Source organism: Neoarius graeffei, chromosome 16, assembly GCF_027579695.1.
Source record: "Neoarius graeffei isolate fNeoGra1 chromosome 16, fNeoGra1.pri, whole genome shotgun sequence".
NCBI classification, from domain to species: domain Eukaryota; kingdom Metazoa; phylum Chordata; class Actinopteri; order Siluriformes; family Ariidae; genus Neoarius; species Neoarius graeffei.
Window position 1 is genome coordinate 70795173 of NC_083584.1, and position 20044 is coordinate 70815216.

The 20044-nt window shown below is 43.8% G+C and overlaps 1 protein-coding gene across 3 annotated transcripts in view; it reads left to right on the plus strand.

The window, feature by feature from the left end:
* The window catches only part of LOC132900195 (endothelin-converting enzyme-like 1), a 154414-nt gene extending 136014 nt beyond the window's left edge, over positions 1 to 18400 (plus strand). Inside the window, exons 16-19 of one of the 3 annotated variants that reach the window (XM_060942228.1) lie at positions 63 to 128; positions 6746 to 6841; positions 16138 to 16214; positions 17943 to 18400. In XM_060942228.1, the coding sequence (XP_060798211.1) occupies positions 63 to 128; positions 6746 to 6841; positions 16138 to 16214; positions 17943 to 18021 (318 nt within the window). In that variant the 3' untranslated portion in view covers positions 18022 to 18400. Of the gene's footprint in view, positions 1 to 62; positions 129 to 6745; positions 6842 to 16137; positions 16215 to 16294; positions 16987 to 17942 lie in introns of those variants that run through there. The other 2 variants (XM_060942226.1, XM_060942227.1) reach the window with 2 other exon arrangements.
* The last annotated feature ends 1644 nt before the right edge of the window (positions 18401 to 20044 follow it).

Genomic DNA, 20044 nt, shown 5'->3' on the forward strand with positions numbered 1-20044 from the left:
AGCGGGAAAAGATTAATTACACGTGTGTGTGTGTGTGTGTGTGTGTGTGTGTGTGTGTGTAGGTAAACGGGCGTCTCACGCTGGGGGAGAACATCGCTGATCTTGGGGGGCTGAAACTCTCTTACTACGTGAGTTCCACTCTACTTGTCAATCATTCGACCTGTTGATCATTTTATCAGGCAGTTTGAGAGGATGTTAGAGTTATCTCAAATTATTAGAATATTCCCTAAGAATATTTCAATCAAAAAAAGGATTTACAATACAGAAATGTCCAACTTCTGAAAAGTATATTCATTTATACACTCAATACTTGGTTGGGGCTCCTTTACCATGAATTACTGTATCAATGCGGTATGGCATGGAGGTGATCAGTCTGTGGCACTGCTGAGGTGTTATTGAAGCCCAGGTTGCTTTGATAGTGGCCTTCAGCATATCTGTATTTTTGGGTCGGGTGTTTCTCATCTTCCTCTTGACAATACCCCATAGATTCTCCATGGGGTTCACAGGTCTGGCAAGTTGGCTGGCCAATCAAACACAGTAATATCATGGTCAGCAAACCATTTGGTAGTAGTTTTGGCACTGTGGGTATTGGTAAATCCTGCTGGAAAAGGAAATCAGCATCTCCAAAAAGCTCGTCAGCAGATGGAAGCATGAAGTGCTCTAAAATCTCCTGGTAGATGGCTGTGTTGACTTTGGACTTGATAAAATACAGTGGACCAACACCAGCAGATGACATGGCATCCCAAATCATCACAGACTGTGGAAACTTCACACTGGGCTTCAAACACCTTGGATTCTGTGCCTCTCCACTCTTCCTCCAGACTCTAGAACCGTGATTTCCAAGTGAAATACAAAATTTACTTTCATCTGAAAAGAGGACTTTGGACCACTGAGCAACAGTCCATTTCTTTCTCTCCTTAGCCCAGATAAGACACTTCTGACATTGTCTCTGGCTCAGGAGTAGCTTGATATTAGGAATGCGAAAGTTGTATCCCCTTTCTTGAAGATGTCTGTTCGTGATGGGTCTTGATACACTGACACCAGTCTCAGTCCACTCCTTGTGAAGCTCTCCCAAGTTCTTGAATCAACTTTTCTTGACAATCCTCTCAAGACTGCGGCCATCCCTGTTGCTTGTGCACCTTTTCCAGCCACCCTTTTCAGCAGTGACCTTTTGTGGCTTACCCTCCTTGTGGAGGGCATCAGTGATCATCTTCTGGACAACAGTCAAGTCAGCAGTCTTCCCCATGATTGTGGTTGTGTGTACTGAACTAGACCGAGAGATACACTGTGTTCATACTGTTTTACTCAAACTCGAAATGAAATATTCTAATATTTTGAGATGTTTTTTTTATGTTTTTGTACTGTATGCCATACTGATTAAAATTAAAATAGAAAAATGCTTGAAACATTTTAGTTTATGTGTAATGAGTCTATAACATTTTCACTTTCTTAAATAACTGATGGAAAATATTGAACTTTTTCACAATATTCTAATTTTTTGAGATGCACTAGTGTATATATAGTCAAGCCAGAAAGTCTGCACACCCCTTTCACCTTCTCCATGTTTTATTACGTTACTGACTTATGGCCCTTTTCCACTACCCTTTTTCAACTCACTTCAGCTCGCTTCAGCTCACTTCAGCCCGACACGGCTCGCGTTTCGACTACCAAAAACCAGCACGACTCAGCTCGCTTCAGCCCTGCTTAGCCCCTAAAACTCGCACCGTTTTGGAGTGGGGCTGAAGCGAGCCAAACCGTCCCGAGTGAGGTTGGGGGCGTGAGCAGACACTCCCCTGTGCACTGATTGGTCAGGAGGAGTGTCCTCACATGCCCACACACGCCCCGCGAGCGCGCTGGGATCTGTAAACACCGCAAACCCGGAAGGAGAAGAATTACGAATTACGAGAATTTCTGAAGCCTTATGCGCCTCGCCTCATCTATACGCTCTTGCCAGTATCTGTCCGCGTTGTCGGTGACAACAAGCCACAGCACCAAGACCAGCAACACTAACGACTCCATGTCCTCCATGTTTATTGTTTACTATTCGGGTCGTGAGACTACCGCTTAAAAGCTCACTGATGTCACTGTTTGCGCTGCTTAACGACATCACCTCACGTCCACCCACTTTTGCTAACTCCACCCATTGTGTCCACCCACTTCCAGCCAGCACGGTTCAGCGCGGTTGTAGTCGAAATGCAACTCCAACAGCCCCGCTCAGCCCGACTCAGCACGGCACGGCTCAGCCCGACTCAGCCACGTTTGTAGTGGAAAAGCGGCATTATTCTAAAATAGATTGAGTTCATTTTTTGTCACAAAATTCTACACAAAATAGCCCATAATGACAAAGTGAAAACAGGTTTTTGGAAAATATACAATTTTATTATACTGACAAAAATCGGTTATTTAGGGGATACATATCTGTACACACCCTTAGCCTAATTGATGCACCTTTGGCAGCAATTACAGCTTCAAGGCATCTTGGGAAAGAAGCTACGAGCTTGGCATACTTGTTTCTGGACATTTTTGCCCATTCCTCTTGGCATATCCTTGCAAGCAACGTCAGATTGGATGGGGAGCATCAGTACACATCCATTTTCAGCTCCTTCCACAGATGTTCAATTAGATTCAGGTCTGGGCTCTGGCTGGGCCACTCAAGGACATTCACAGGCTTTCTTCGAAGCCACTCCTTTGTTCTCTTGGTTGTGTGCTTCGAGTCGTTGTCATGTTGGAAGGTAAACCTTCACCTCAGTTTGGGGTCCAGAGCGATCTGGAGCAGGTTTTCTTCAAGGATCTTGGTGTACTTAGCTGCATTCATCTTTCCCTGTATCAGGAGTAGTGGCCCCATTCCCGCTGCTGAAAAACATCCCCACATCATGATGCTGCCACCGCCATGCTTCACTGTAAGGATGGCATTAGCCAGGTGATGAGCGGTGCCTGATTTCCTCCAGACATGACGCTTGGTATTCAGGCCAAAAAGTTCAATTTTGGTTTCATCAGACCAGAGAATCTTGTTTCTCATGGTTTGAGAGTCCTCTAGGTGTCTTTTGACAAACTCCAAGTTGGCTGTCATGTACCATTTACTAAGGAGTGGCTTCCGTCTGGCCACTCTACCATAAAGGCCTGATTTGTGGAGTGCTGCCTGAATGGTTGAGCTTCTGAAAGGTTCTCCCATCTCCACAAGGATACGCTGGAGTTCTGTCAGAGTGACCCTTGGGTTCCTGCTCACCTCCCTGGCCAAGGCCCATCTTCCCCAATCACTCAGTTTGGCCGACAGCCAGGTCTAAGAAGATTCTTGGTGGTTCCAAACTTCTTCCATTTACGAATGATGGTGGCCACTGTGCTCTTTGGGATCTGTAAAGCTGCAGCAATTTTTCTGTACCCTTCTCCAGATCTGTGCCTTGACACAATCCTGTTTCTGAGGTCTGCAGATAATTCCTTTGACCCCATGGCTTGGAGTTTGCTCTGACATACACTGTCAACTGTGGGACCTTATATAGGCAGGTGTTGCCAATCCCCAGTCATGTCCAATCAATTGAATTTACCACAGGTGGACTCGAATTAAGTTACAGAAACATCTCAGGCAGTATCAGTGAAAACAAAATGCACCTCAGCTCACTTTTGGGTGTCATATCAAAGGGTGTGCACACTTGTATACATATGATATTTTACATTTTGATTTTTAATAAATTAGCACAAATGTCTAAAACCCTGCTTTCATTTTGTCATTATGGGCTATTTTGTGTAGAATTTTGTGACAAAAAATGAACTCAATCTATTGTAGACTAATTCTGTAACATAATAAAATGTGGAGAAGGTAGAAAGTGAAAGGGGTGTGCAGACTTTCCGGCTTGACTATATATATATATATATATATATATATATATATATATATATATATATATACAACCCCGATTCCAAAAAAGTTGGGACAAAGTACAAATTGTAAATAAAAACGGAATGCAATAATTTACAAATCTCAAAAACTGATATTGTATTCACAGTAGAACATAGACAACATATCAAATGTCGAAAGTGAGACATTTTGAAATTTCATGCCAAATATTGGCTCATTTGAAATTTCATGACAGCAACGCATCTCAAAAAGGTTGGGACGGGGCAATAAGAGGCTGGAAAAGTTAAAGGTACAAAAAAGGAACAGCTGGAGGACCAAATTGCAACTCATTAGGTCAATTGGCAATAGGTCATTAACATGACTGGGTATAAAAAGAGCATCTTGGAGTGGCAGCGGCTCTCAGAAGTAAAGATGGGAAGAGGATCACCAATCCCCCTAATTCTGCGCCGACAAATATCAGAAAGGAGTTTGACAGTGTAAAACTGCAAAGAGTTTGAACATATCATCATCTACAGTGCATAATATCATCAAAAGATTCAGAGAATCTGGAAGAATCTCTGTACGTAAGGGTCAAGGCAGGAAAACCATACTGGGTGCCCGTGATCTTCGGGCCCTTAGACGGCACTGCATAACATACAGGCATGCTTCTGTATTGGAAATCACAAAATGGGCTCAGGAATATTTCCAGAGAACATTATCTGTGAACACAATTCACCGTGCCATCCGCCATTGCCAGCTAAAACTCTATAGTTCAAAGAAGAAGCCGTATCTAAACATGATCCAGAAGCGCAGACGTCTTCTCTGGGCCAAGGCTCATTTAAAATGGACTGTGGCAAAGTGGAAAACTGTTCTGTGGTCAGACGAATCAAAATTTGAAGTTCTTTTTGGAAATCAGGGACACCGTGTCATTCGGACTAAAGAGGAGAAGGACGACCCAAGTTGTTATCGGCGCTCAGTTCAGAAGCCTGCATCTCTGATGGTATGGGGTTGCATTAGTGCATGTGGCATGGGCAGCTTACACATCTGGAAAGACACCATCAATGTTGAAAGGTATATCCAGGTTCTAGAGCAACATATGCTCCCATCCAGACGACGTCTCTTTCAGGGAAGACCTTGCATTTTCCAACATGACAATGCCAAACCACATACTGCATCAATTACAGCATCATGGCTGCGTAGAAGAAGGGTCCAGGTACTGAACTGGCCAGCCTGCAGTCCAGATCTTTCACCCATAGAAAACATTTGGCGCATCATAAAACGGAAGATACGACAAAAAAGACCTAAGACAGTTGAGCAACTAGAATCCTACATTAGACAAGAATGGGTTAACATTCCTATCCCTAAACTTGAGCAACTTGTCTCCTCAGTCCCCAGACGTTTACAGACTGTTGTAAAGAGAAAAGGGGATGTCTCACAGTGGTAAACATGGCCTTGTCCCAACTTTTTTGAGATGTGTTGTTGTCATGAAATTTAAAATCACCTAATTTTTCTCTTTAAATGATACATTTTCTCAGTTTAAACATTTGATATGTCATCTATGTTCTATTCTGAATAAAATATGGAATTTTGAAACTTCCACATCATTGCATTCCATTTTTATTTACAATTTGTACTTTGTCCCAACTTTTTTGGAATTGGGGTTGTGTATATATATATACATACATCAGCTGGATAGTACAGTGGTAATACTCACTGACTATGACGTAGGAGATCGGGGTTCGAATCCCGGTCGAGGCGAAACATCATCCAGTAAGGGTCCTTAGGCAAAACCCCTCATGATATATCAGCCTACCTCAGGAATGAGTGAAGACATAACTGATAGAGTCATACCGGCTCATACCGGTCAACAAGGTCTGCGTCAGTTGCTAGGGAACCAGGGCAAACTGATGAGAAATGGGCTACTGGAACAAGACATCGATGGACGAGGACAGAAAATACGGATTTGCTGGAATGCTACTATACAAGCAATCCCAGAGAGAGGGGATACATGCAGCGAATGTGGGACCATTGGATACTTCGAAACCCACAATCAAGGCTAACAAAGAAACAGCTATTAGCCCAGTGTTCCAACATCCGTAATTGAAATCTACTATCACAACTAGAGATTAATGAAATACAACAACGAAGGGGGAGCCAGGAAGACAGGTCAGCGGGGAGATGTCATCATCCCCACAACCAGAGATTAACAGCCTCAACACAATAGCTGCTGACCTGAGAAGGAAGATCGTGACCCAACTGGAAACCTGGAGCCCCCGACAAATACCGAAGCTGAGTTGCCAAGTACCTTCAGAAGATCTACTAGTAGATGTGAATGCTGCTCTGAAGACAATCTCCACAAGAACCATCACTGAGACCAACAAGCTGATACACAGTACAGCAACAGTAATCATGGAGATGCTTGGACACAAGGTGGGCTCGGGACATAACAAACAGTATCCACCATGGAAGAGATGATTAGAGGCCAAGATAAAGGCAGCACGGAGAGAAGTTAGCCAGCTAGCTGAACTACAGAAAGGGAACATGGTGAATAAAGGGGCACCCAGGAAGTACAACTCACTCTCCATACCAGAGGCACTCGAAACTGAGGTTTTTGTGTGTGTGTTTTTGTGGCATTAGAGCTGAGGTACTTCTGCCTGGGTGAAGTCATGTGTATTCCCGCTATTGTACATTATCTTGCCATGTGCTGTCTAAACAAGGAAAAAACTAAGAAAAAACTAAGAAATTACACCGCTTGATAATAATCATGATTCATTTATTATTTCATTGATTCGAATCGCCATAAATGTATCGCAATTAATCGTCACATGATAAACCACACAAGTGTATAAAATAAAACAATATTTATTTATAATTTACATAGGTCTCTCTGTGTGTCTGTCTGTCTCTCTACAGGCGTATCAGAAGTGGGTGAGGGATCATGGTCCAGAGCGGCCGCTACCAGGCCTCAAATACACACACGAGCAGCTGTTCTTTATTGCCTTCGCCCAGGTGAGCGCACACACACACACACACACACTTAAGGTCGTTGCACACTGCCCAGACAAAGGATGACCAACTCCAATCAACACTAACTGCTGGTTCAGATGTGTGCAGTCAGTATGTGTTTGTCGGTGTTTGTTGGATGGAGTTTTTCCATGTTTGACATGTCCAATCAGGTTTGGTGGAGTTGTGGAAAGTCTGACCAACGTATGCCATTTTCCAAGAATCCGCAACATTCTAAGACCTTGACAACTGAGCCTATACTCTTGTGTGGAATGCCAGCACGCATGGTTTACTTTGATGTCAGATTACTCTGTCCATTACTCACTTTGGTCATTGGGTTTATATTTAAAATGTCTGGTTTCTGGACCAAGGAATGTGAAGAATGCCTGATGGAGTTGTGGGAAGAGAAACTCCAACTCTACTCAGGCATTTTCCAACCACAGTGGCAAGATAAACATGGTGAAGTACATTGCAAAGAAACTGGAGACTTCTGATGAGTAATCTGTTGGCTAGCTAGCTTAGCTAGTAATGTTATTTTATTGTAAAAAAGTTGACTGTTATCCAAATGTGATTTAATGTTATGAATGTCTCAGGTTTAATGTTACGAATCATTCAGCTCAACATAACATTTGCAATTGAGGTAGCAAGATAGGGCAGGTAGGCCATGATGACTTTAACCATATTTAACCAACCCTCCACTTTGTCCATGTCAAATATGGCAAAAACATAAATAAAAAAGTAGGCAATTTTCAGTTGTCCTCAGTGTTTAGAGAGCATATGCCGCCATATGCCATGCCACATGCCTAGAGAAAAAGCACTGCATCTAGTGTCTTTTTTCACAGCACTCCACTGTTTTGTGTGGCTGCTGTGAATGCTTCGAGTTGAAAACTTTTTCAGAAAGGTTCTAGTATCGTTACTGTCGCTCCTTTTCAGGCTAATCATACTGTCATACTAATCGTACTGTCACGCCTTTTCTGGAAACCAATCATACAGTGGTTAGAGTGTTGGCAAAATATTGTTGCTATAGGAACAAAACCAATGCACAGCGTGGGAATGTTTATTTATTATTATTTTTTATTTTTATTTATTTGTTTTTAATTTTTTTTGATGAAGCACTGGGATGAAGAGCTCCCCAGCGCCCTGCTAGCACTTTTCTGCCCCCCAAAAATAGAAAATATACTTTATGGACACACACCTTTACTATCTGGGCAGTGTGGAGCTGGCAGTAGGTTTTCTAAACATTCTAAAGACTGCTACCAACAACTGGTAACTTTAGAATGTTGGAGTTAGTTGGGCATTGTCTGGTCAGTGCACACACACACACACACACACACCTGGATAGAACAGTAAGCCTACAGATTAAGTCAAAGTCCCATTTCACTGTAGATTAATTAACACGGGTTACTTAGTTGTTTTTTTTCTAAGAAACTAAACTTGTCATTTTTATACCAGTCTACTTTACGTTACCTGGTATAAAAATGACAAGTTTATGTAAGTTTACATGACCATTTTGTACAAATCTTTTGAATTAAACTGAACACAAGTGTTTACGATGGCTGATAAGGTAATAGTTGTATTTATTTGCTTGCAACACCTCATCTCATCTCATTATCTCTAGCCGCTTTATCCTGTTCTACAGGGTCGCAGGCAAGCTGGAGCCTATCCCAGCTGACTACGGGCGAAAGGCGGGGTTCACCCTGGACAAGTCGCCAGGTCATCACAGGGCTGACACATAGACACAGACAACCATTCACACTCACATTCACACCTACGGTCAATTTAGAGTCACCAGTTAACCTAACCTGCATGTCTTTGGACTGTGGGGGAAACCGGAGCACCCGGAGGAAACCCACGCGGACACGGGGAGAACATGCAAACTCCGCACAGAAAGGCCCTCGCCGGCCACGGGGCTCGAACCCAGGACCTTCTTGCTGTGAGGCGACAGCGCTAACCACTACACCACCGTGCCTGCTTGCAACACATTTATTAAAAATATATTTAAACATAGAGTATACAAATTTTCGATGTTTAAATATCAACCATCCATGTAAAGGAATAAAACATAAATAAGAAACTTAAAGGCTTAACAAATGGAACCAATAACAAGAGGGAATAAGTTAATGAAGAAAGGAAACAATGACCAAATAAGGAATGTGGTAATCAAAAATGGTGAGCCGGGTGTATTATAGGAGTCAGAATAAACGTCAATACGATTTTTTTCACAGATCAAATCTATAACACATAAAGATATGGAATTTTATGAGGGATTAAAATGTCAGCAGTATATATTTTATATTTTATTTCTACAACCCCAAATCAGAAAATGTTGGAACGGTATGGAAAATGCAAATAAATAGTAAAGCAGTGATTCCTAAATTTACTTTGATTTGTATTTCAGTGCAGGCAGTATGAGCCCAAGATATTTCATGTTTTTTTCTGGTCAACTTCATTTCATTTGTTAATATACATTCATTCCTGTGTTTCAGACCTGCAACACGTTCCAAACAAAGTTGGGATGGGGGCAATTTAGGGCTAGTAATGAGGTAAAACAATTAAATAATGATGTGATTTGAAACAGGTGACGTCAACAGGTGACTGTAATCATGATTTGGTATAAAATCACTAACAGTGGAAATGTGTATTGTGGGTCAGATGAATCAGTATTCCAGGTCTTTTTGGGAAGAAATGGACACCGTGTGCTCTGGACCAAACACGAAAAGGACCATCCAGACTGTTACCAGCAACAAGTCCAAAAGCCAGGGTGTGTCATGCTATGGGGTTGTGTCAGTGCCCTTGACAAAGGTAACTTACACTCTGTGATGGAGCATTAATGCAGAAAAGTACACTGAGATTTTGGATCAACTTTGCTGCCTTCAAGACGACATCTTTTCCTGGGAGATTTCAACAAGACAATGCAAAACCACATTCTGCACACATTACAAAGGTGTGGCTGTGGAAGAAGAGGGTGTGTCCCCTCTGTCCCCAATAATGTGTGCAGAATTTAGAAATGAAAAATATGACAGTGACTACTGTTGCACATCTTAAGACTTGTTTGCAGGATGAACGGGACAAAATAACACCTGAAACACTTCATCACTTGGTGTTTTCAGTCCCTAAACATCTTTCAAGCGTTGTGAGAAGGAATGGGAAGATTATAAAGTGGTAACTGCTTTACAATCCCAACTGTTTTTGAAATGTGTTACAAGAATTAAAATTGAAATGTGTTTATTTAAAAACAAACAAACAATCAATAAAATCCGTGCAGTAAAACATCAAATGATGTGCTGTGGTGTTGTTTTGTGTGCAGTACAGGTCAAAGATTATTTACAAAGCATTGTTTTCAGATTTAATTTCAATTTCATCATACCATCCCAACTTTTTCTGATTTGGGGTTATAGATTATGACTATATTTTAGCCACATATAAGCAGTTTACCTTCAAATGCATTAAACATTTAAAATATCCTCAGGTTCAGATGGATTAGTATCTGCCATGCTTAAATATGTGCATGCAATAAATTATTTAATCTTGGTCCACATCATACTACCCCAACGTTGATTATTTTACTAATATATATATTTAGGCACTGCCTAAAAGTGGAGCTCCCGATGAGTGTAAAATGTGTTAGTAAATAATCCTATGTTATTTTTTTAAAAGCTAATTTAAAATAAGTGCTAGATTAAAAAAAAGCATCTATCTTCTGTAAATAAAGATACAAACTTTGTTTTTCAAGTAGTCAACTGTTTATGAGATACCTTGCCTTGCACTTACGATCGGGTTCCCTGTGGTGGTACATGGACGTCGTTCGTACATACAGACGTTATACGGTTTCAAAAACCATCAAAAATCAGGTCAGTGCATTACCATGTTCTCTTCAGTATGGGGCTTCGCTCCATGTGTGGGGAGCTCCGCTGTAACAGCATGTCCCCAAGGACTTAGTACCTCTACTAACATAACAGTTAAAAAAAAAAAAAACATTGTAACCATTCTAAGCAAGGGTGGAGCACAGAGGACGGCAGGACAGAGATCAGGTTTCACAAACTCTTTTATTCTTACTTTTCAGTAAACTTTCACTCTCTCAGCCACACACGCACGCACACACTCCAGTCATCTGAGTGGGGAGAGAGACCCTCTGCTCTCGCTCTCCCTCCTTAAATAGGGTGCAGTCACTGGGAAGACACACACAAACACAGGTTAATTGCCGTCAGGTGTAGTGATTCTGCCACTTACCTTCCCTGACTCCGCCCTCCTGTCACAGACCGGCGCTTGACCACGCCCCCGCTGCCACATACCCCCACCCGCAGCCGACTCTCCCCCCCCCCCCCCCCCCCCCTGACGGGAGAGGAAGTCCGCCATGACCATCTGTGCCCCCGGCCTGTGGACCACCTTAAAATTGAAGGGTTGGAGTGCCAGATACCAACGGGTGATCCGCGCGTTGGCATCTTTCATGCGGTGGAGCCACTGGAGGGGCGCATGGTCCAAACAGAGGGTGAAAGGGCGCCCCAGCAGGTAGGAACGGAGGGCGAGGACCGCCCACTTGATCACCAGACACGCTTTCTCTATCGCGCTGTAGCGCCCCTCACGCACTGACAGCTTCCTGCTGATGTACAGGACGGGGCGGTCCTCCCCCTCCACCTCCTGGGACAAAACTGCCTGCATCGGTCTGCAACACAAAGGGGAGAGAACAGTCAGGGGAGTGTAGAAGTGGCCCCCCACACAGTGCAGCCTTTACCTCCGAAAAAGCCCGCTGGCACTGCTCCGTCCACTGGACCGGATCTGGTGCCCCCTTTTTAGTGAGATCAGTCAGCGGGCTGGTGACGTCCGAATAATTAGGTATAAACCTACGGTAATAGCCAGCCAGCCCCAGGAACTGTCTCACCCCCTTTTTGGTCTTGGGCCTCGGGCAGGCCGCAGTTGCTGCCGTCTTATTAATTTGGGGACGCACCTGCCCGTTGCCCAAGTGGAAGCCCAGATACCGTACTTCCACCCGCCCAATCGCACACTTCTTTGGGTTGGCTGTGAGCCCCGCTCGCCTCAGCGACTTAAGGACGGCCCTCAGATGTTCGAGGTGCCGCTGCCAGTCATTACTATAGATGATGATGTCATCTAGATAAGCGGCCGCATAAGTGGCGTGAGGGCGGAGGACTCTGTCCATCAGCCGCTGAAACGTAGCGGGCACCCCAAACAGCCCAAAAGGAAGTGTGACGAATTGGTGTAAACCAAACAGTGTGGAAAAGGCCGTTTTTTCTCGGGATAGTGGAATCAAGGGGATCTCCCAATATCCCTTCGTCAAATCCAGCGTCGAATAAAAGCGAGCAGTGCCGAGTCGATCGAGCAACTCATCAATACGAGGCATTGGGTACGCGTCGAATTTAGACACCTCGTTGACTTTTCTGTAGTCCACACAGAACCGGACCGACCCGTCGGCCTTGGGTACCAAGACCACCGGGCTGCTCCAGTCACTGTGGGACTCCTCGACGATGCCCATTTCGAGCATGGTCTCAAGTTCTTCCCGAACCACCTTTTTTTTGTGTTCGGGTAGTCTGTAAGGGCGGCTACGCACTACTACCCCCGGGGGCGTCTCTATGTGGTGCTCTATGAGGTTAGTGCGACTGGGCAGGGGCGAGAACACATCCGAAAACTCGGTCTGCAACTGGGCGACCTCCATGAGCTGGGTCGGGGAGAGGTGGTCTCCACAGGGGACCGGAGGGGTACGTGATGTCAATGCCCCTTTTTGGACCTCCGGCCCCAGCTCCGCCTTCTCTGGAACCACCCACACCAACGCCACGGGGACCTCCTCCCTCCAGAGTTTAAGGAGATTGAGGTGGTAAATTTGTAGCGCCCCACCCCTGTCCGTTCGCCTCACCTCATAGTCGACGTCCCCGACTCGCCGTGTGACCTCAAAGGGACCTTGCCACTTGGCGATCAATTTAGAGCTCGAAGTGGGCAACAGTACGAGTACTTTATCTCCCTGGGTGAACTCCCTAAGGCGCATACCCTTGTTGTACAGGCGGGCTTGCCGTTCCTGGGCCTGCCGCAAATTCTCCTGGGTTAAGTGGGTGAGCGTGTGGAGTTTTGCGCGCAGGTCCATAACGTATTGAATTTCGTTCTTCCTTTGTGAAGGTCCCTCCTCCCAATTTTCCCGCAGCACGTCTAGGATGCCGCGCGGCTTACACCCATATAATAATTCAAACGGGGAGAACCCCATGGAGGCTTGGGGAACCTCTCGCACTGAGAACAACAAGGGCTCGAGCCACTTATCCCAATTACGTGCGTCCTCACTTACGAATTTTTTAATTATATTTTTGAGGGTGCGGTTGAACCGTTCCACTAAACCATCCGTTTGTGGGTGATACACACTGGTGCGGATTGGCTTAATCCCCAATAACCCATACAGTTCGCGCAGTGTCCGTGACATAAATGTAGTGCCTTGATCAGTCAGAATCTTTTTCGGGATTCCGACTCGGGAGATGACGCGGAAGAGTGCCTCTGCAATACTGCGTGCTGAGATATTGCACAGAGGCACTGCTTCCGGGTATCGCGTTGCATAGTCCACCAGAACTAATATAAAGCGGTACCCTCGTGCTGACCGATCTAATGGCCCGACGAGATCCATCCCAATTCTCTCAAACGGGGTCTCGATCAACGGAAGGGGGCGCAAAGGCGCTTTTGGAATGGCCGCTGGATTTACTAACTGGCATTCGCAGCATGCCGTACACCACCTACGAACATCGCCGCGAATCCCCGGCCAATAGAATCGGGCCATTATTCGGGCTAGTGTCTTATCCTGCCCTAAGTGTCCAGCCATGGGATTAAAGTGAGCCGCCTGGAATACCAATTCCCGGCGGCTCTTCGGAATCAAAAGCTGCGTGACTTGCTGTTTAGTTTGAGTGTCCTGCGTCACTCAGTACAACCTATCCTTCATAATCGCGAAGTAGGGGAAGGACGGGGTGGCGTTCGGCTGGAGCGTTTGACCATCGATTACTCTCGCTTGGTCAAACGCATGTTGCAGAGTCTCGTCTCGCGATTGTTCTAATGGGAAATCCGCGAGGGATTCCCCAACAGAGAGAGGAGGAGCCAACGGCTCCTCACTCTGACGCGGAGATGACGTAGACGGCTCTGTGACAGCTGCTCCCGCCAAAGCGACACCGGGACCTCCCCCTGTCAAATGGCAGGACCCACTCTTTACTAAGCGTGTCATTAAACCCCGAAATCCCGGCCAATCAGTCCCCAAAATTAAAGAGTGTGTAAGGCGAGGATTAACCGCCGCCTTCACTATAAATTTTTCCCCTCTGAAAAAAATGTGGACCGACACCAAAGGGTAGCTGTGAACATCCCCGTGCACACACAACACCTTCACCCCCTGTGCTCCCCCCAATGCCTCGTTTTGCACCAGGCTTTGGTGAATTGAGGTCTGGTTACAACCAGAATCCACCAACGCCTGATATGTATCCCCTTGGATACTCACCGGTATGCGATACGCTCCAGCCCAATCGAGGGCAGCCTCTGGTGCGTCGGGGATCTGAACCACCGCGCCCACTTCCATCGCCGTGCACTGCTGTTGAAGGTGGCCCGGCTCCCCGCAGCGCCAGCAAACCGGCCCGGGCTTTCCCCCTGCACCGGTGATCTGGGGCTCACTCACCTAAGGTGGGGGAGAGACAGACACAGAAGGGAGAAACGGGAGGGCATGGGGGAATGGGGCGAGGACGGGACACAGGAGGAGGGGGGGGGAGAGAGAGAGAAGAGGAGAGAAGAGAAGATGCCATCTGCTGTCCTGCCGCCGGGACAGCCGCCAAATGGTCCTCCGCCAGCTCAACTGCCTGATCCAGCGATGCTGGGCGGTGGCACTGGACCCACTCTGCGGTTCCTGCTGGCAAGCGCGCGACGAACTGCTCCAGCACCACCTGATCGACGATCTCCTCGGCGTCGCGGTTGTTGGCCCTCAGCCACTGCCAGCAGGCGTCCCGGAGTTGCTGGCCAAACGCGAATGGCCGGCCGACTTCCTCCAAGCGCAACGCGCGGAAGCGCTGGTGCTGCTGTTCTGGGGTGCGCCCCATGCGCTGGAGGACGGCCCGGCGGAGGTCCGCGTAGGCCATCCGGCGGTCGGCGGGGAGCTGTAGCGCGGCCAGCTGTGCCTCTCCCGTTAGCAGGGGGAGGAGGCGCGCCGCGCGCTGCTCCATCGGCCACCCCGAGGCTTCGGCGACTTGCTCGAAGAGCGTGATGAACGCCTCGGGGTCGTCCTGCAGGCCCATCTTGGTGATGATGAGGGGAGACGGGCCCTCGGTAGGAGTGCTGGTGGACCCCGCCGACGCGAGGAGGTGCCAGAACGCCTCTCGATCTTCTTGTTGGGCCAACACCAGGGCCTCGAACCGCTGTTCCTGCTCCTTTCGGAGGGTGAGTAGCGCCTGGTGCTGGCTCTGCTGGGCCATGGCGAGGGCATGGACCAGTTCAGCGAACGGGGAGGACTCCATGGGGCTGTTAGGCTGCTGTGCTCCACGCTCCCGGGTTTCGGCACCACTGTAACCGTTCTAAGCCAGGGTGGAGCACAGAGGACGGCAGGACAGAGATCAGGTTTCACAAACTCTTTTATTTTTACTTTTCAGTAAACTTTCACTCTCTCAGCCACACACACATGCACACACTCCAGTCGTCTGATTGGGGAGAGAGACCCTCTGCTCTCGCTCTCCCTCCTTAAATAGGGCGCAGTCACTGGGAAGACACACACAAACACAGGTTAATTGCCGTCAGGTGTAGTGATTCTGCCACTTACCTTCCCTGACTCCGCCCTCCTGTCACAGACCGGTGCTTGACCACGCCCCCACTGCCACAGACATGTTATCCATTTATAGTTGTGTGACAGCAGTCACAGCATGTTCTCACATTTAATGTTGTGAAACATCAGTGAAACAAGTTAGTTCCTGTTCTCACTTATGCTATAGCAGCTATAAACTGTCATTCCCTCACCAGCCTCTCATATATTTTCTTTCTTGAAGTTAATAAGACTCCTCTGTCCAAAGATGTTGCAAAACTTAAAGGTGCAGCTTTACCTCTGACTTTTACAAACTGAGGACACCGGATACTCCTTCCATAAGTGTTCCATAAACATCTCCTTACAGAAAACTTCACCATATTAATGATTTACACTGTTTCATTCATTATTATTAGCGGAGTGTCTACTGTGCAAGTCCCTGTGAACGAACCATTGCAAAAAAATCAGTACTATATCAGGATATAGAACTCAACAGTGACCTGATGTGAATTTTATCAAATGTAATAATGTCTCTCCTCCAATCACGGAACAGAACTGGTGCATGAAGAGGCGGTCTCAGTCCATATACCTTCAACTGCTGACAGACAAACACGCCCCTGAACACTACAGGTACACACACACACAACACACACACACACACACACACACACACACACTGTATAAGCTGTTTATTACACTCCTGTGTGCAGGGTTATCGGCAGTGTGTCTCAGTTTGATGAGTTTGGTCGTGTGTTTCACTGCCCAAAAGGATCTCCTATGCATCCTGTCAACAAGTGCTCTGTGTGGTAACCTTATGACCTTCATCACTGGCCTTTGACCTCTCACCATTCATCATCCATCCTCTCTCTCTGTCCTTAGTGGATCCTGAAATCACCCTCACACAGGCAGAGCAAAACAGAAATGTTTCAGAGTGCTGCTATGAGCTTAATGTGTTCATTTTATCATAAATTTAACATAGTTGTTATGGTCACAGTATATGTCTTATATGAACACTTAGCATGAACCCTTGGGTCAATCAGTTCAGTCAAGAGTATTGAAACAGCGTCCGTGCACAAACATATTGGATTGCAAACTAGTTAGCTTACTGACTAGCATGCTACCTAGCTAGCATAATCAATTTTACTGCCCACTTTGAGCAAATGTATTTTTAAAATAATTTTAATTTTAAAATATTATATATTTTTCCCCTATTTACATGAACATCTCCATCCACCATGAAAATAAAAACACGCAATGCCTTCTGGGTATGTCCTGAAATCAAGAGTGAAAAAAATTGTCAAGTTTACATTAAAGTTTACATCAAAATTTTATGTCAAACGGATGAGCATCTTCCATCTCAATTTGACAAAAACAGGAGTCAAGTGAACTTTTATCAATAAACTTTACAGGAGCTGATCAAAAATGGAAAAAGTCTTTCAAATGGCAAAAAGTTACAAAACCATGTTGACTTTTCTTTAATAAAATCCTGAATAATTTAAGCTTTTTGTTTTTCAGCGCTGATTTCCTACACATCTTTACTGTGTAAACTTATATTTTCTACATAAATGTAACCTTAAAGAATCATATATTTATTTATTTTTATATTCTAATTAATAGTTCATTGTTTATTCTTATTAGCTATAAGAAATAAATTTGAGGTGGAATGTGTGTGTGTGTGTGTGTGTGTGTGTGTGTGTTGCACTCCATATTTTGGAAATTAGATTTAAAAGCTGCTACACAAATCTCACAAATATTTTCAAGAAGACAACCTCTTTAAAAAAATGTAACTCAGTAGACTCACACAGTGTGTTCGTGTGTGTGTGTGTAATGTTACGTAATGATTCCGTGTTATGGAATTTGGAGAATTTAGGGTAATTTGTGGGATTTTGTTTAATATAAATAAATTATGGGTCTTTTTCCTTTTTCAGGGACATTTTAAAGAATTTTGGTTAATTTTTGAAAATTTGGGGAACCTGTGGGATTTTGGGGACAAAATTCTGGGAATGTTTAGTAAATTTTGTGGGAAATTTGGACAAATTTAGTTTTTTATGTTTAAAATGTTGCTTTTAGTTTTTGAACAATTGTAAAAATGTGAAAAGGTGTCAGATTGTACATCGACAGGCTCTACCAATGTTATTTATGATCATGGTTGTGGTGGGGGGAGGGGTGTGAGCATTCATAGCATTTTTTACACCTTAATTTGTACAAAATATGACAAAAATGACAAAATCATCCCTGTTTCTTCTAATTCCTTTGAGCTTTGTGTGTGGTTGATTTATTTAATTTGTTTTTTGGATTTTATTTTGTTTAATTATACTGTACCTGTGCTTGTTTCTGTTTTTCATTTACATCAAATAGCCAAACTTTTACGCAAATTTGTGAGATGATGGACATCGCAAGGATGGATGAATTTCGTGACTCTGAATCTGATTTCTGATTCGTGATTGTGATTTTTACAGATGTGAGAAACTCTACTTTTTTCTCGTAATGTTAAAACTGGAACGATGGTTTTGTTATTGTTCATGTCTGTGTTCTGTGTGTTCAGATCTATTGATGCTTTCTCTCTTCAGGTGTTAAGACTGTACTTATGTACACTTATACAAAAAAAAAAAAACAGTCTGTGTTTGAGCTGTTAAAGACCAAATTTACTATAGTGATGGAATGTTTAATTTTATATGGTGTTTAAACATGACTTTGTAAAAACACAAACTGTATGAGAAAGTATGAAGAAAGAGAAATCTTCTGGTGTCATAAAGCATGTTTCCTCTTTTGAAACATTTTGTCAAACTACAGAATAAAAGAACTACAGGACTACACTACCCTGAATTCACAGTATTCAATGGGAAGCCGGAAATGTGAATTTTGTGAATAAAAATATCATTAAAATAACAACAACAAAAAAACGGTCACAAAAGCTTTCTTTCATCTATGCACTTGTCATAATTATAAAAGTCAGGAAGTTTGTTATATTATTGTCATATATTATTATATGAGTAATTTGTTCCAGTATTTCAAAATTATCATTTATAAGCTTATTAATACAGTTAATTATTAATTATTGTTTGTTTATGAAGTGACAGATTATATAGCTACTATTTCATATACCATGTAAATAAATGCATAAATAAACTGAAAGTTCTATCTGTTAATTGGTTACAGGTTAACACAGTAAATTACATGTGGAGAAAATATGAAGATTACTGTTTCTAATAATTACATACAATAATTTACAGAGTTTTGCAGTCATAAAAAGGAAAAGGTAAAGAAAATATAGCTGCAAGCAGCGACCATCAGGGTCCAAGCAGCGTGTGTGTGAAGTGCCCCACCAGTTCCACCAGGTCACAATCCAAAAGAGAACAACTGGACAATTTTTGGAAGCACTACATCATGTTTTAAAGGCAAAAATAATTTTGAAGATAAACCAACCCATACAGGAAATACATTTTGAAATACAGGAAAACATTTTTCAGCACTGCGTGACTCATTTCTTTGAAATTAGTTAAATATCTTCTATGGCTTAAGAATGAGCTTACAAAATTTCATTAAGCTCAGTCATTCACATAAGCATACATTGACTGATGAAATTAGATTGGCTATTGGTGGCCATTTTGTTGTGCGAGCCAAGTGGAACTTTAGATGTGAGCAAGTTGTAGCCATGTATAAGTGTACCAAATTTCAAAATATCAGCTTAAGCAGTTCTTGAGGTATTGAAGTTTGTCAGTTGCAGCATGCCCTGTAGTCAGAATTTTAAAAAAATAATAAAAAAGGCATGCATTCAAAGACTGTCATCATGATTTCAGAGTGTCAAATTTCATTAACTTTGACTCTTTATATCACAATATACTGGCCATAGACTCAGTAGGAGCCATGCCTTAAAATTTCATTGGCTCATAACTTTGAAACGGAAAGTCAGATAAAAATTCTTTGTATAACTTTTTGTCAGCCTGGTCTATAGATGATGAAAATACCAAATTTCATGAGAATCAGAATGGCCTCTGATGCCTTCATTTTACTTTCACTTTTGATTTTTTGAAAATGGCAAAAAAAAATTGGCAGGGCAAAATTGGCAGTGCATTAGATTCATAAGCTTTCAGGAAAACAGAGGTAAAATATTTTTTGTTCTAACCTACATGGTTCCCAAGATATGAGCAAAAAAGTGAATGTGATTATTATAGCAGAGGTAATTGCAATTTTGTGAAATTTCTTCTCTCTCAGGAGCCTATATACCAAGGCAGTATCCAAAAACTCAGTTTGTACTAACGTTAGTTATGTAAGTACCTACTATTTGACCATTACTGTAGTATGTTCTATGACTATGGACAGAATCAGTAAGGACAAAATAATAGTAAGTAATGAGTAGTAAGGACACAATTCGGACATACTCCCCCACAATCTTACTTGTCCTCTGGCCCGGATGTTCACAGATAACATGCAACCCCAATTCCAAAAAAGTTGTGACG